The sequence below is a fragment of the Rhinopithecus roxellana genome, chromosome 20, assembly GCF_007565055.1.
Source record: "Rhinopithecus roxellana isolate Shanxi Qingling chromosome 20, ASM756505v1, whole genome shotgun sequence".
NCBI classification, from domain to species: domain Eukaryota; kingdom Metazoa; phylum Chordata; class Mammalia; order Primates; family Cercopithecidae; genus Rhinopithecus; species Rhinopithecus roxellana.
In genome coordinates, this window is record NC_044568.1 from 74,362,770 (window position 1) to 74,379,293 (window position 16,524).

Below are 16,524 nucleotides of genomic sequence, written 5' to 3' on the forward strand. Positions count from 1 at the left end.
TTTAAAGAGGAGGCCAGGCCAGGCGTGGTGGCTCATGCCTGTGATCCCAACACTTTGGGAGGCTGAGGCGGAGGATTGCCTGAACCCAGAAGTTTGAGACCAGCCTGGGCAACACAGCAAAACCCTGTTTCCATCAAAAACAAACAAACAAAAATTAGCCAGGCATGGTGGCGTGTGCATGTAGTCCCAGCTACTCGGGAGGCTGAGGTCGGAGGATCGCTTGAGCCCAGGAGGCAGAGGTTGCAGTGAGCCGGGTTCGTGCCACTGCATTCCAGCCTGGGTGACAAAGCCAGATCCAGTCTATATATACGTGGGTGTGTGTCTAAAGAAGCAGCCAAACTCACGTGTGCACTCCTGTTCCTCCCTTCAGCCAGGCCATGTATTAAAAGGAGAAGAACCAGGGGTTAGGGACTGGGTGGGCGAGGCAGGAGGAGGGTGGGTGTGGTTGCAAAAGGGCAACAAGAGAGTGCCTCAAGATGAGGGGATTGTTCAGTATCTCAACCATTAACCACTGTGATGGATGCGAGAGCCTGAACGGGGGACACAACTGCACAGAGGCAAACATGCGCACACATACGTGCAATCAAAACTGGGGAAATCACAATGAGATCCATAGGGCCGGGCGCGGGGGCTGACACCTAACTGTAATCCCAACACTTTGGGAGGCCGAGGTGGGCAGATCATTTGAGGTCAGGAGTTTGAGACCAGCTTGGCCAACATGGTGAAACCCCATCTCTACCAAAAACACAAAAATTAACCAGGCTGCACACTTATAATCCCAGCTTCCAGCTGCTCGGGAAGCTGAGGCAGGAGAACTGCTTGAACCTGGGAGATGGGGGTTGCAGTGAGCTGAGAATGCAGCACTACACTATAGCCTGGGCGACAGAGCAAGACTCTGTCTCAAAATAAATTAAATAAACAAACAAATAAATAAACAAATGAGATCCATGGATTGATGGGTGTCAGTACCCTTTGTGATACTTTACTATCATTTTGCAAAATATCACCACTGGGAGAAACTGGGCAGACTGTATAAGGTAGCTGGCTGCCTTATTTCCTAGAACTGCATGTGAGTCTACAATTATTTCGGGAAGTAGTTCCATCTATTTTATTTTATTTATTTGTTTTATTTTTTTGAGACGGAGTCTCGCTCTGTCTCCCAGGCTGGAGTGCAGTGGTGCAGTCGTGGTCACTGCAAGCTCCGCCTCCCGGGTTCACGCCATTCTCCTGCCTCAGCCTCCCGGGTAGCTGGGACTACAGGTGCCTGCCACCACCCCCAACTAATATTTTGTATTTTTAGTAGAGACAGGGTTTTAATGTGTTAGCCAGGATGATCTCGATCTCCTGACCTCATGATCCACCCGCCTTGGCCTCCCAAAGTGCTGGGATTACAGGCGTGAGCCACTGCGCCCGGCCGTATTTCCATCTTTAATAAGAAGAAGCTGGAGTGACGGCGGTAATGCATCTGTTAGGGAGGGTCTGGTTCTGTCTGGAGGTTTGGGGGCAGGCACTGAAAGTCACCAGCACGCAAGCCTTGGAGCTGCCTTCCGCTAGCGGGGAGGAACTGGGAGAAGTTCTGAAGCTTCCAGAAAAGGAGGGATGTGCCCTGTCCTCCCCATTCCCTCCAGCCTCATCTGAAGGACAGAGATCTTTGCCTGGCCCCCAGACATTTTGCACAGTTGTTCCAGGGGGCACAGGGTGACCCAGGGAGAGGTGAGGAAAAGGAGCCTGAGCACCCCTCGGTGGAGCTGGGAGGAGGGGGATGAGGAGGGCAGGTGAGGCATACCTTGGAGACAGCCGAGGAGCCCGAAGATCCCACCACGCAGGGCTGCCTGCGTCTGCTGCCCACCCACTGTGGGGTCGTCCGCCCACAGGCTCAGCCAGTAGCCCCGGCAGAAGGACGCCACTTGCTGGCAGAGGAAGAGGAAGAGTGCATAGAGGCAGAGGGGGGTGCCCACCGCACGCAGGTAGGCCAGGTGCACTGTGGCCTTCACCTATAGCACACATGAGGGAGAGGGAGGCAGAGAGAGCCCCCAGCGGGAGAGGTGAGTTGAGGCAAGGCCAGGCGAGGCTCCCAGAAAACATGCCCATGGGCAGATGGAAGCGCCGCACAGACCTCACAGGTTCTTCCGCCATGCCTCCCACAGACAGGCCCCAGCCAGCCTTAGAACCCCCATCTCCTACACAATCCCCAGTGAGCTAGTATTAATATTTTTTTTTTTTCTTTTTTTTTTTTTTTTTGAGACGGAGTCTCGCTCTGTCGCCCAGGCTGGAGTGCAGTGGCGGGATCTCAGCTCACTGCAAGCTCCGCCTCCCGAGTTTACGCCATTCTCCTGCCTCAGCCTCCCGAGTAGCTGGGACTACAGGCGCCCGCCATCTCGCCCGGCTAATTTTTTGTATTTTTTTAGTAGAGACGGGGTTTCACCGTGTTAGCCAGGATGGTCTCGATCTCCTGACCTCGTGATCCGCCCGTCTCGGCCTCCCAAAGTGCTGGGATTACAGGCTTGAGCCACCGCGCCCAGCCTGTTTTTCTTTATTTTATTTATTTTTTTGAGGACAGGGTCTTGCACTGTGTCACCCACGTCACCCAGGCTGGAGTACACTGGCGCAATCATGTCTCACTGCAGCCTTGAACTCCAGGCTTAAGTAATCCCCCCGCCTCAGCCTCCCAAGTAGTCAGGACTATAGGTTTGTACCATCATGCTTTGTTAATGTTCATAGTTTTAAAGACATGGAGTCTCGCTATATTGCCCAGGCTGGTCTCAAACTCCTGGCCTCAAGCGATCCTCCCTCCTCGGCCTCCCAAAGTGCTTGGATTACAGGTGTGAGCCATCACACCCAGCCAGAAGGGTTTTCTTGAACACCCACCATGGGTCAGGCATGTGTCTCTGCTCATAATAACCTCAATTTCACAGATAAGGAAACTGAGGCACAGAACGGTTCAGCCACTGGCTTAACGTCCTGCTCCTACAAATCTGAAGTTCTCTGCACAGCTGCAGCCAGACAGGACTGTTGAAAACATTAATCTAATTATATCTTGTTGCTGGCCTGTCCATGGCTATCTCTTGCTCTTAGAAGAAATTCCAGCCAGGCGAGGTGGCTCATACCTGTAAGCACTTTGGGAGGCCGAGGCGGGTGGGTCACCTGAGCTCAGGAATTTGAGACCAGCCTGGACCAACACGGTGAAACCCTGTCTCCACTAAAAATACAAAAATTAGCCAGGTGTGCTGGCGGGCGCCTGTAATCCCAGATACTTGGGAAGCTGCAGGAGAATCACTTGAACCTGGGAGACAGAGGTTGCAGTGAGCTGAGATTGCACCATTACACTCCTGCCTGGGCGACAAAAGCGAAACTCCGTCTCAAAAATAGAAATAAAAATAAAAATAAATTCCAAGCTTCTTACCTTGCCCCCACTCACTGCCTGCCAGCCTCATGGGACCCCTTTCTCTGGCACCCTAAGCTACTTCCCACCTCGGAGTCATTGTACCTGCTGCTCCTTTTGCCTGGAGCGCTCTTTCTCCTGACCTTTGTATGACTGGTTCCTTCACATGTTCTTCGGGGAAGCTCAAATGGCACTTCTCAGAGCATCCTATCCATAGCAACCATGACCCTCAGTTGGTCTCCATGGCAGGGTCTCACTCTGTCACCCAGGCTGGATTGCCGTGACATGATCATAGCTCACTGCAGCCTCGAACTCCTGGTCTCAAGCAATCCACCTGCCTCAGCGTCCAAAAGTGTTGGGATTACAGACATGAGCCACTGCGCCCAATCATTCTTATTTATAGCACTTATTGCTATTGGATATAGCTTGCTTATTAGCATAATTATTTGCTCTCCATTTATCTTCACTAGTATCTAATCTCCACCAGACTTAGCCTGGCACACAGTGGGTACCATGTACACGTTTGCTGGATGGATGAGAGGGTAGGTGGGTGAATAAATGAGTGGGTGGGTAGGTAGGTAGGTGTGTGAATGAATGAGTGGATGAATGGACGGAAAGATCAATGAATGGATGAACAACTGAACAGACAGATGCATAGGTGAGGGAATGGTTGTATTGTTAGGTGGGATAGATGGATGGGTAAGTGAATGGGATGGATAAATGAGTAGGTGGGTGAGTGGATGGGATGGACAGATAAATGAGTGGGTGGTATGGATGAATGAGTGGGTGGGATGGATGGATGAATGAGTAGGTAGGATGGATAAATGAGTAGGTGGGTGAATGAATGGGATGGATAAATGAGCGGGTGGGATGGATGGGTGGGTGGATGGATGATCATCTAGGTGGGATGGTGGATAAGTAGCGGGGGTGGAGATACACAGCAGTATAGAAGAGGAGAAACAGTATAAGCTTCAGACTCAGACTGGCCTAGACTTGAGTCCCAGATTTGAGTACCAGGTTGAGTCCCAGGATAGCTGTGAAAACACAGACAAGTCTCTTAACTCTTTAAGACTTCAGTTTCTTGGCCAGGCACAGTGGCTCACACCTGTAACCCCTGCACTTTGGGAGGCAGAGGCCAGAGGATCACTTGAGCCCAGGAGTTCGAGACCAACCTGGGCAACATAGCAAAACCCCATCTCTATTAAAAATACAGACATTAGCTGGGCATGGTGGCACACACTTGCAGTCCCAGCTACTTGAGAGACTGAGGTAGGAGGATTGCTTGAGCCCAGGAGGTCGAGGATGCAGTGAGCTATGATTACATCATTGCAGTCCAGCCTAGGTGAGTGAGAGAGCCACTTTCTCAAAAGCAAAATAAAATAAATTTTAAAAGACTTCAGTTTCTTTACATCTGAAATAGAGCTATCATACATTTTTTTTTTTTTTTTTTTTTTTTTTTTAGTCTGGGAGGCTGGAGATGATATTTAATCTGATAACTGAATGACAAGAAGGAACATAATATAGAAAGTTCAGCATATCATATCTATTTTTTAGGGCGGTTGTGAGGATTAAGAAAATGAAGGTCTAGAATGCTACTGGCACATAGTAGGTGCTCAAGAAAGGTGAGTAAGTATCAGTGCCGCCTCACTGCAAGTGCTACATTTGTTGGGAGGACTTGGGACCCTGGAGGCGGCAGCAGCGGGTGGGGAGGGGTAGGTGAATTGGTGGTTACCCTGCCATATTGCATGCTGTCCTTTCCTGTTGGCCATCCTGCCCTGTCAGGGTCATCTAGAGGAACCTCTGTCTGGGCTTCTGAAGTGGTACGGTCCTTCTCAGGGACTGACTTGATGGACCTGTCATTTAGAGGAAATGAAGACAAAGTCAGTGTCTCTCCCAATGGTGGGGTGTATGTGCCCAACCCTCAGGCCCACTGACAGCCACTGAGCTCTGGATACACTCTCTACTCATTCATTCATTCATTCATTCATTCATTCATTCATTCATCTAACAAAATACTGACCAGATATCACACTTCCCTTCTTTCTGTGTGGTACCCAGCTAAATGCCATCTATTATCCCAGGGTCAAGCAAGCCCATTCTTCTGATGCCATTTCACAGGATGAACTTAAGTTGCCCACCATTGGAACTCCGTTCTCAGAATTTTATTTTCTTTTTCTTTTTTTTTTTTTTTGAGACAGGGTCTTGCTACGTTGCCCAGGTTGGTCTCAAACTCCTGAGCTCAAGCAGTCTGCCTGCCTCAGCCTCCCAAAGTGCTGGGATTACAGGCATGAGCTGCCACGCCCAGCCTGTTCTCAGAATTTTTATTTTGGCTTAAGCTTTGGTGCAATTGTTTTGTTCCTACTGTTTACCATCAGATTTGTCAGTCCAACTGGCAGAATATAAATTATGAACAATTCAGATGCTAAAGACTTTTTGAATGTTTTATCCGTGGTTAAGTGGGCTGACTTAACCTCTGCACCTCAGTTTCCTCAGCTATAAAAATAGGAATATTATCTATCCATCCATCCACTGATCCATTCATCTATATATATTTATATCTACATATACATGTCTACCTACCTACTATTAAATTAAGTTTAGCGCAAAGCTGCCTCCTTACATATTTTAACTTTGGCCTAAAAGGTTTTCCTGTACATAGTGAACTGTAACCTAACTGGACTCAAACAGACTGCAACCTACTCCTGTGTCAATCACTGAGTTTCAGCCAATCAAAGGCAGCCAATGGTGCAAACCATGTTCCAATAAAGCAGATGCTGAGCTGTAACCAATCTGGCTGTTTCTGTACCTCACTTCCGTTTTCTGTCCTTCACCTTCCTTTTTCTGTCCATTAATCTTTAATCCCATGGGTGTTTCAGAGCCTCTCTGGACATATTCTGGTTCAGAGGCTGCCCGATGTGCAGATCATTCTTTGCTCAATTAACCTCTTTCAGCGAGGTGCAGTGGCTCACACCTGTAATCCCAGCACTCTGGGAGGCTGAGGCAGGTGGAACACCTGAGGTCAGGAGTTTGAGACCAGCTGGACAACACGGCAACACCCTGTCTCTAATAAAAATGCAAAATTTAGCTGGGCCTGGTGGCATGTGCCTGTAATCCCAGCTACTCAAGAGACTGAGGCATAAGAATCACTTGAAGCCAGGAGGCGGGGATGGCAGTGAGCCGAGATCGTACCATTGCACTCCAGCCTGGGCGACAGAGCAAGATTCCGTCTCAAAAAACAACCCCAAAAAACAAAAAGCCTCAGACACATTAAATTTGCTAGAGGTTAATTTGGCACAATCTCGGCGCACTGCAACCTCCGCATCCTGGGTTCAAGTGATTCTCCTGCCTCAGCCTCCTGAGTAGCTGGGACTACAGGCACACGCCACCACACCGGCTTTTTTTTAATTTTTAATTTTAAAAAATTTTTTATTTTTAGTAGAGACGGGGTTTCACCATGTTGGCCAGGGTGATCTTGAACTCCTGACCTCAAGTGATCCACCCGCTTTGGCCTCCCAAAGTGCTGGGATTTACAGGTGTGAGCCACCGTGCCCAGCCTTAATGTGTCTACTGGTTTTCTTTTAACGTGACTAGCTATCCATCTGATCTTACTTCAGACTCTTGTGCGCTGTGAAGATGGTGAGATTGCTCAGTGTGCGTGTGATTGAGAAGTGCCTTTAGGGTGGCTAGCTGGGATGGGGATCAGCCCCTGTGGTCCCCAGGGATGGAGGCCCCTCAGGATCGCTGCCACCCCCCACCCCAGTATAGCAGGCACTTAAGCTCGGGCCACCTGGTACCAGTGGCCTCAAGTGATCCACCCGCTTTGGAATGCTCCTTGTGTCTGGAATGCTCTTTTCTGGCTCTCACCTACTCTCAGGTACCATCTCCCCTAGGAAGGACACCTCCCCACCACCATCCCACAGGTGTGGCCAGTCAATGAAAGCAGATCTGTAGTAGTTTAACTACAGACCTGTAAGCAAGAAATAACTGCTACTGTAAGCTGCTACTGTTGTTCTGCTTCCCAAGACCCCTCTCATTAAGAGGGGAGAGTATCAGGCAGCAGGTCCTTCTGCTGCAGACAGCCCCACAGTGAGCCCAGCTGTGTCCCAGCTGGAGGGAGCTGAGAGAAGAGGGGACCACAGGCCTCCTCCTGGCTCCTTGCCCACAGCGTCAAGTGATGCTGTGCATACAGACCCAAACCCTGTGCATAGCCAACCTGTCAAAGCATAGGTGACCAGGCCTGGCATGGTGGTTTACAACTATGGGGAGGAACCAGTCCTGCCCTATTGCAGCACTGAGACAACTCCAGCAAGCTGGCCTCGGCCCACTTGAAGACATCCATCACACTGCAAGGCATATTGTTCATTCCATGAACTGGCCCTATGGGGACCTAATCATCTTGGCTAACTGGACCAATTTTGGTGACTTATCCCTCAGCAGGGCACCATGGGGGGACTTCAGCAGGTTGTCTGTCCATAATGGTTTTGGTTGTCCCCCTAACTGCCTGAGATGCGGGTGGTTCCTTCAGCTACTACTTCAGCTTCAGCCTGTGCCCTTCTACGTGTGGCACCATGGTGGACTCACCTCTCGGGTCTACGCTCGGGCCTCCTGCCTGCAGAGGAGCCTCTGGGGTCCTTGGTGCTGGTCCCAGGTTCTGTTTCTGCAAGGTCAAGAGAGTCCTGTCACACAACATGGCCCAGATACCCACTTTGATACCCACTGACTATGTGTCCTTAACTGCTCTGACCATCCATTTCCCCTGATCTGGCTCCTGCCACCACGCCAGCAACCTCCCTCAACACCCCACTCTGAGCTCTTCCAGGAACATCCTTCAGGCATTCACTCACATTCGTTTCTTCAATCAGTGAATATAACTGAGCACCTGCTATGAACTTGAGGTTGGAAAAACAGCATTTAAATACTGTTCAAAGTCAAGTTATCTCTGTTTCTCCCAATAGCCTTGCTCAAGCAGTTCCTTGTGTCTGGAATGCTCTTTTCTGGCTCTCACCTACTCTCAGGTACCATCTCCCCTAGGAAGGACACCTCCCCACCACCATCCCACAGGTGTGGCCAGTCAATGAAAGCAGATCTGTAGTAGTTTAACTACAGACCTGTAAGCAAGAAATAACTGCTACTGTAAGCTGCTAAGATTTGGGGGCTATTTGTTACACAGCATGATCACAGCAAAAGCTAACCAATACAAGCAGGCAAGTTCTATCTTCGAGCTTTAGGACTGTGACACTGTGAATCAACACTTAAGGTTTTTACCAGGGTGGGCCAGTGCTAAGCAGATGTACTCAGAAGAAGCAAAGCCTGAGATTGAGGGAGACCTGGGTGTGAGTCCTTGCTTTGTCATGAAGGGATAGTATAAAGTGTAATGATTAAAAAACACATTCTCTGGAATCAAGTTGCTTGGGGTTCAAATCCCAGTGCTGCCACTTATAAGCCATGTAACCTGGGACTAGTTCCTTAACTTCTGGGCCTCAGTTTTCTCATCTGTGAAATGGAAATGATTCTAGTACCAGCCTCACAGGGGCATTATGTTGATTAAATGAGCTAATGTATGTGATGTGCTATTAGTTGCTACTTTTCAGTCATTGCGGGTGAGCTTGGCTTGGCAACTTTACTTCCAGAAACTTGTCATGTATCCAGCACACTCTGTGTTCTTTGGATTCTTAGAAAGCCTAGCTAGCATGGTGTAGCTTTCTAGGCATCAAAATCCTTCTTGGGCTGTCTCCATAGCAACTGCAAGCATAGACTCCAGAGTTGGACACATTCAAGTTCTAATCTTGTGACCTCGGGCAAGTGATTTCACTCTCTTTGCCTCAGTTGGCTCATCTGTAAAACGACAGCAATAACTTCACAGGCCTCTGGGGGTACTGTGAGAATCAAATGAAATAGTGTGTTTTTACAGAAGCACTTAGCACACCCCCCGGCTCATAAACGGTGTTATTGGTTATTCCTTGAGAGAGGTGACCTACTGGGAGAGCTGTCTGCTTCCAGGCCTCGGCCTGCAGGGAGAGTACGACCAGAGCACTCCATTCATGCCAGTAGGACCCTTTGAGCCTTTTCCCCAAGGATGGCAGAAGCCAGGCATGGAGAATCAGCAAAGCCCACCTAGTACCTCCTTCTCCTGTATCTCCTGGCTGTCTGGCTTGATCCAGAAGACCCATGAGGGCCCCCTTCCTTTGCAGAAGCTCCTGGTAGGAACCCATCTCTGCGATGGCCCCATCTGCCAGCACCACGATCCAGTCAGCCTGGGGCAGGATGTGGAGTGCGTGGGTCACGAGAATCCGTGTCTGGGCAGGGAAGGGGTAGAAGTTACACACATGTGGCTGGGCACAATGGCTCATGCCTGTAATCCCAACACTTTGGGAAGCCAAAGCAGGTGGATCACTTTAGGCCAGGAGTTCGAGACCAGCCTGGCTGACAGGCCTAAGCCCTGTCTCTACCAAAAATATAAAAATTAGCTAGGTATGGTGGTGCACACCTGTATTCCCAGCTACTTTGGAGGCTGAGGCAAGAGAAGCACTTGAACCTGGGAGGTGGAGGTTGCAGTGAGGTGAGATTGCACCACTGCACTCCATCCTGGGTGACAGAGCAAGACTCTGTCAAGAAAGGAGAGAAAGAAAAGAAAAAAGAAAAGGAAAGGAAAGGAAAGGAAAGGAAAGGAAAGGAAAGGAAGAGAGAAAGAGAGAGAAAGAAAGAAAGAAAGAAAGAAAGAAAGAAAGAAAGAAAGAAAGAAAGAAAGAAAGAAAGAAAGAAAGAAAGAAAGAAAGAAAGAGAAAGAGAGAAAGAAAGAGGAAGGAAGGAAGGAAGGAAGGAAGGAAGGAAGGAAGGAAGGAAGGAAGGAAGGAAGGAGGGAAGGAAGGAAGGAAGGAAATTACACATATGTGCTTGGCCAGCCTCCTGAGCTGGGGGTTGGGGTGGGGGTGTTGTCCCCAGACTCAGAGTGGGGACAACTCCCCTTCTTGTGCTCCTGCCACCTTTCTTATAAACAGCATGTCCAAATAGAGAAACAGAGGGGACTCCTTTAGCCTGTGTCTCAAAACAAGAAGTCAGGGAGTCCATCTGACCCTGGTCAGTCATCCAAGGCAAAACTGTACTAGTTAAACCACAGATCCATGAGCAAGAAACCCCTGCTGTTGTAAGCTGCTGGGATCTGGGGGTTGTTTGTTACACAGCATTGTCACAGCAAAAGCTGACCAATATGAAAAGGAAAATTGGACTCAAGTGGAAGGGGGAGGTGAGATAAATTTGGGTCAGGACTGGATGCTAAGGGCTTCCTCTGCCTTTGCCTTGTGCCCTCTGACACATATTCCCAAACTTACTGTTCCCTGGAGTAGCCCACCAGGTCCGATGACCTGGTTGAAGACATGCTGGCCAACGTGGGCATCCAGGGCTGCCAGGGGGTCATCCAGCAGGTACACAGCTGCCTTTCTGTACACAGCCCGGGCCAGGCTCAGGCGCTGCTTCTGGCCTCCAGAGAGATTCATGCCCTGTGGCCACAAAAGGAACAGTGGCCTAAGTCAGCATCTACAGGGTGAACCTGAGGTGCCCAGGCTGGCGCAGGTCAGGGCACACCTGCCCATCAGAGTGAGGTGCAGCTCAACATGCCTATTACCTGGGGACACGCCCAGCATCAAAGGCACTCGCTCTCAAGCCAACAATGCCTCCATCCTTACCTGATGTCACTTCTCCCCTTCCCCGGCATGCTTCCTGGGGGAGTTACCCACACTTCCCAATCCACTCTGTCTCCTCCTTCTCACTCTCTGTATCCCTTTGAGTCCAACTTCTGTTTCCCCGTCTCCATGGAGACCACCTTCACTGAGGACACCATTCATTTCCCTATTCCCTCATCCAGTGGTAGCTTTTCAGTCCTACTTTTTTATTTTAAATTTTAATTGTTTTATTTTAGCTTTTATTGATATGTAATAGTTGTAACTCTTTGAGGGGCACAAGTGATATTTTGATACCTCTAGGGCAGTGGTCCCCAACCTTTTTGGCACCAGGGACCGGTTTTGCAGAAGACAATTTTTCCATGGACCTGGGGGCAGGGGGATGGTCCGGGGGATGGTTTCAGGGTGATTCAAGCACATTACGTTTACTGCGCACTTTACTTCTATTATTATTATTATTATTACTATTACTATTATTATTTTCTTTCTTTCTTTTTTTTTTTTTGAGACGGAGTCTCGCTCTGTCGCCCAGGCTGGAGTGCAGTGGCCGGATCTCAGCTCACTGCAAGCTCCGCCCTCCGGGTTTTATGCCATTCTCCTGCCTCAGCCTCCCGAGTAGCTGGGACTACAGGCGCCCGCCACCTCGCCCGGCTAGTTTTTTTGTAATTTTTAGTAGAGACGGGGTTTCACCGTGTTAGCCAGGATGGTCTCGATCTCCTGACCTCGTGATCCGCCTGTCTCGGCCTCCCAAAGTGCTGGGATTACAGGCTTGAGCCACCGCGCCCGGCCTACTATTATTATTTTCAAGATGGAGTTTCGCTCTTGTCATGCAGGCTGGAGTGCAATGGCGTGATCTTGGCTCACTGCAACCTCTGCCTCCTGGGTTCAAGCGATTCTCCTGCCTCAGCCTCCTGAGTAGCTGGAATTACAGGCGCCCGCCACCATGCCTGGCTAGTTTCTGTATTTTTAGTAGGGACGGGATTTCACCATGTTCGGCCAGGCTGGTCTCGAACTCCTGATCTCAGGTGATCCGCCCAGCCTCAGCCTCCCAAAGTCCTGGGATTACAGGCATGAGCCACTGCGCCCAGCCTACTTGTATTATTATTACATTGTAATGTATAATGAAATACACAACTCACCATCCTGTAGAATCAGTGGGACCCCTGAGCTTATTTTCCTGAAACTAGACAGTCCCTTCTGGGGGCGATGGGAGGCAGTGACGGATCATCAGGCATTAGATTCTCATAAGGAGCACGCAGCCTAGATCCCTCACATGTGCAGGTTACAGTAGGGTTTGTGCTCCTGTGAGAATCTAATGTTGCCACTGATCTGACAAGAGGCAGAGCTCAGGCAGTGATGCGAACAATAAGGAGTGGCTGTAAATACAGATGAAACCTCACTTGCCTGCCCTCTGTCCACCTCCTGCTGTGCTGCCTGCCCAGTTCCTAATAGGCCACAGACTGGTGCTGATCCATGGCCAGGGGGATTGGGGACCCCTGCTGTAGACAATATGTAATGATCAAATCAGGGTAACTGAAATAGTCATCCCCTCAAATATTTATCTTTTGTATTGTGAACACAACAATCCTTCTCTTCTAGCTATCTTGAAATACACAAATAAATGATCATTAACTATAATTTCCCTTGTGCACTATTGATTACTATAACTCATTCATTCTATCTAGGCCTTCTTGTCTTCATTCATTCTTTTTAAAATTATTTTTATTTATTTTTGAGACAGAGTTCCACTCTGTCACCCAGGCTGGAGTGCAATGGCTTGACCTCGGCTCACTGCAACTTCCACCTCCTGGGTTCAAGTGATTCTCCTACCTCAGCCTCCCAAGAAGCTGAGATTACAGGTGTGCCACCACGCCTGGCTAATTTTTGTACTTTTAGTAGAGACAGGGTTTCACCATGTTGGCCAGGCTGGTGTCGAACTCCTGACCTCAAGCAATCCACCCGCCTTGGCCTCCCAAAGTGCTGGCATTACAGGCGTGAGCCACTGCGCCCAGCCATTCATTCATTCTTACATTCATTCATTCCACTAATAACTACTGCCTGGTTATCATATACTTGGTAGGGTTCTAGGTTCTGGGGAAACAGCAATGAGCAAAACAAAGTTGCTGCTCTCTTAATGGATCCATCATTCTAATGAAGTGGGGAGAGACAGGCAGTTTGTAAACAAGTAACATCAGGTAGAAAGTGCTATGAGGAATAAATACTAAAGCAGGTGGGGCCAGGTGTGGTGGCTCACGCCTGTAATCCCAGCACTTTGGGAGGCTGAGGTGGGTGGATCCCTTGAGGTTAGGAGTTCAAGACCAGCCTGGCCAACATGGTGAAACCCCATCTCTACTAAAAGCACAAAAAAAAAAGAAAAAAAATTAGCCAGGTGTGGTGGCTCACGCCTGTAATCCCAGCACTTTGGGAGGCTGAGGTGGGTGGATCCCTTGAGGTTAGGAGTTCAAGACCAGCCTGGCCAACATGGTGAAACCCCGTCTCTACTAAAAGTACAAAAAAAAAGAAAAAAAATTAGCCAGGTGTGGTGGCACATGCCTGTAATCCTAGCTACTCATGAGGCTGAGGTGGGAGGATTGCTTGAACTCAGGAGGTGGAGGTTGCAGTGAACTGAGATTGTGCCACTGCACTCCAGCCTGGGCAACAGAGTGAGACTCCATCTCAGGAAAAAAAAAAAAAAAAAAAAAAAGGAAAAAGCAGGTGCAGGTGTAGGGTACACTAGCATTAGCAGGGTTGCTGTGGTGGTAGATAAGGTGGTCAGAAAAGGCCTCTCTGTGACAGAAGAGAGGGATGAACCCTGGGGACTCCTGGGAAGAGCTTTCTAGCAGAGGGAACAGCAGGTGCAAAGGCCCTGGGGTCAGAGTGTGCTGCGGGGGATCAGGAAATATCACAGAGACTCAGGTGGCTGGAGTAAAGCTGGGAGATGATGACGGAAGATGGGGCTAATGGATACCAGAGCCAGGTCACAGGGACCTCGCTAGAGATTATCACGACTTGGGCTTTGACTGTGAGGTAAATGGGGAGATCACCTGAGGTCCGGAGTTCGAGACCAGCCTGGCCAACATGGTGAAACCCTGTCTCTACTACAGATACAAAAATTAGCCAGGTGTGGCGGCATGCGCCTGTAATCCCAGCTACTCAGTAGGCTGAGGTGCGAGAATTGCTTGAACGTGGAGGTGGAGTTGCAGTGAGCCGAGATTGCAGCACTGCACTCTAGCCTGCACAACAGAGCGAGACTCCATCTCCAAAACAAAACAAGACAAAACACTACAAGTGGTGGGCTGGATTTGGCTGGGGGTCACAGTTTGCCAACCCCTGTCCAATCCATAGCTCCAGATGCATATATCCTGTTTCTTGAACTTCTCTCTCCAGACCCTTTGGTGAGGCCCAGAGAGGGGAAGCAATTAGACCAATGTCACCCAGCAAGGCAGGGCCGAGTAAGACAGAAGTCTAGGTCTTCTCACTCTCAGCTGTCAGAGAGCCCCTCACCGCCAATCCCTGGCACAACTCCCTGCCTCTTTCTTTGTGTCTACTTCTACGTATTGATTAATGATTATATATTGAGCACCCACCATGTGCTTGATCCTGAGCTGAGCCCTTTTCTCCCCCGCTTCCCGGACCACTGCCCCCATTTCTCCATCATACTGCCCACAATGAGTTAGGAAACCAAATGACCCCCAACTGCAATGTTTCCCTGTCACAAAAAGACCTCGAAACTCTCACCTGCTCCCCAATTGAAGTGTGGACTCCCTCGGGGAAGCTGTCCACATCTGGCCGCAGGGCACAGGCCTCTAGGACTCTCTCCAGCCAGGCTGGCTCCAGCTCCTGCCCGAAGCACACATTCTCGACCACGGAGGTGTTCTGCACCCAGGCCTCCTGGGGCACGTAGGCCACAGCACCCTAAAACACAACTTACTTTGGTCACAGGAGGATGATGGGGACAGAGGTGGGATAGCTTTTGGGGAGCAGTGAGAGCTGGGCTCTCAGTGGTGGGTGGGAGGTGGAGAGAATCGGTGAAAGTGAGCTTGGCTGGAATGGGGATGGATGGGAAGGCAGCGAGGAAGGGGGACTTTCAGAACGGGGACATCCTAGCCGACGGGTGGGGGTTGGTCTCACCTTGATGCTCATGAATCCGTCTACCTTTGACAGCTCCCCAAGGAGGGCGGACAGCAGGGAGGACTTCCCTGCCCCCACGGGACCGACAACAGCCAGCAGACAGCCCTGGGGCACGGTGAGGTTTATTCTGGTCACGCAAGAGGGGAGACATGACATGACCTTGGTTAGGGTTCGACCCGCCTCTGTGAGGAAGGATGAGCCCCAGATGCAGCCGGGCTTTCCTGCTCTGGGAGTCTCCAAGAGGACCTGTGGGGACCATTCCTTTTCCCAGTCCTTGTCTAGCTATTCGAGCAACCATCCTGTGCACATCTCTGCATGTACACACGCACACATGCACACAAAGTGTGCACATATGCATGCACATTTGCACACTCATACAAGCATGCTAGCGTGCACAGCAACACACACAATGTGGGCACACATCCACACACACACACACACAAGTGCATGCACATACCCAATCCATACTCACACGCGTACAGGTGTGCACACATGCACACCATGCACACACACGCCTGCATGTCAACCCACATTCAAACACACACAGAATTGACTATAGCCTGAGGGTTTCACCAGCCTGGCCTCCTGCTTTGGCTCTTGTAATAAATAGCCTCTTCCCTCCCTCCCTCCCCTTGCTCTTGGTCCCACCCCACTCCTGTCCGTGTCTGCAGCCCATCCTCCACCCAGTGACCAGAGGGATCTGTTAAAACCCAAGTCAGATCATGACACTTCCCAGCTAAACTGCCAGCTCTCCCATTTCACTGAGGGTCAAAGCCAAAGTCCTGACGATCATGAACGACGTCTCCCACCTCCTGTTCGGCCTAGACCATGCTGACCTCCTTGCTGTTTCTTGAACACAATAGGTCAGTGGTTCTCACCTGGGGGTGACTGCATCCCTCAGGAGTCATTTGGCAAGATCTAGAGATATTTTTGGATGTCACAACTGGTAGGGGGTGCTGCTGGCATCTAGTGGGTAGAGACTGGGGGTCTGCTAAACATCCCACAATGCACAGGACAGCCCCCAACAAAGAAGTTTCAGCCCAACGTATCAACCGTGCTGAGGTTGAGAAACCCAGGTCCAGGCACCCTCCTGCCCCAGGACCTTTGTAAACGCCATTACCTCCACCTAGAAGGCTCTTCTCCCAGGCCGGGCATGGTGGCTCATGCCTGTAATCCTAGTCCTTTGGGAACTGAGGCGGGTGGATCACTTGAGGTCAGGAGCTGGAGACCAGCCTGACCAACATGGGTTTTAGTAAAATCCATCTCTACTAAAAATACAAAAATTAGCTGGGTGTGGTAACATGCGCCTGTAATCCCAGCTACTCGGGAGGCTGA

At 50.0% G+C, this 16,524-nt stretch overlaps 1 protein-coding gene across 1 annotated transcript in view; it reads right to left on the minus strand.

Moving 5' to 3' along the window:
• The window catches only part of ABCC6 (ATP binding cassette subfamily C member 6), a 77,227-nt gene that overhangs the window by 19,392 nt on the left and 41,311 nt on the right, over positions 1 to 16,524 (minus strand). The window contains 7 exon segments of the mRNA XM_010370858.2: positions 1,787 to 1,994; positions 5,115 to 5,235; positions 7,964 to 8,039; positions 9,504 to 9,678; positions 10,711 to 10,878; positions 14,797 to 14,973; positions 15,190 to 15,316. Of these exon segments, the coding sequence (XP_010369160.2) occupies positions 1,787 to 1,994; positions 5,115 to 5,235; positions 7,964 to 8,039; positions 9,504 to 9,678; positions 10,711 to 10,878; positions 14,797 to 14,973; positions 15,190 to 15,316 (1,052 nt within the window).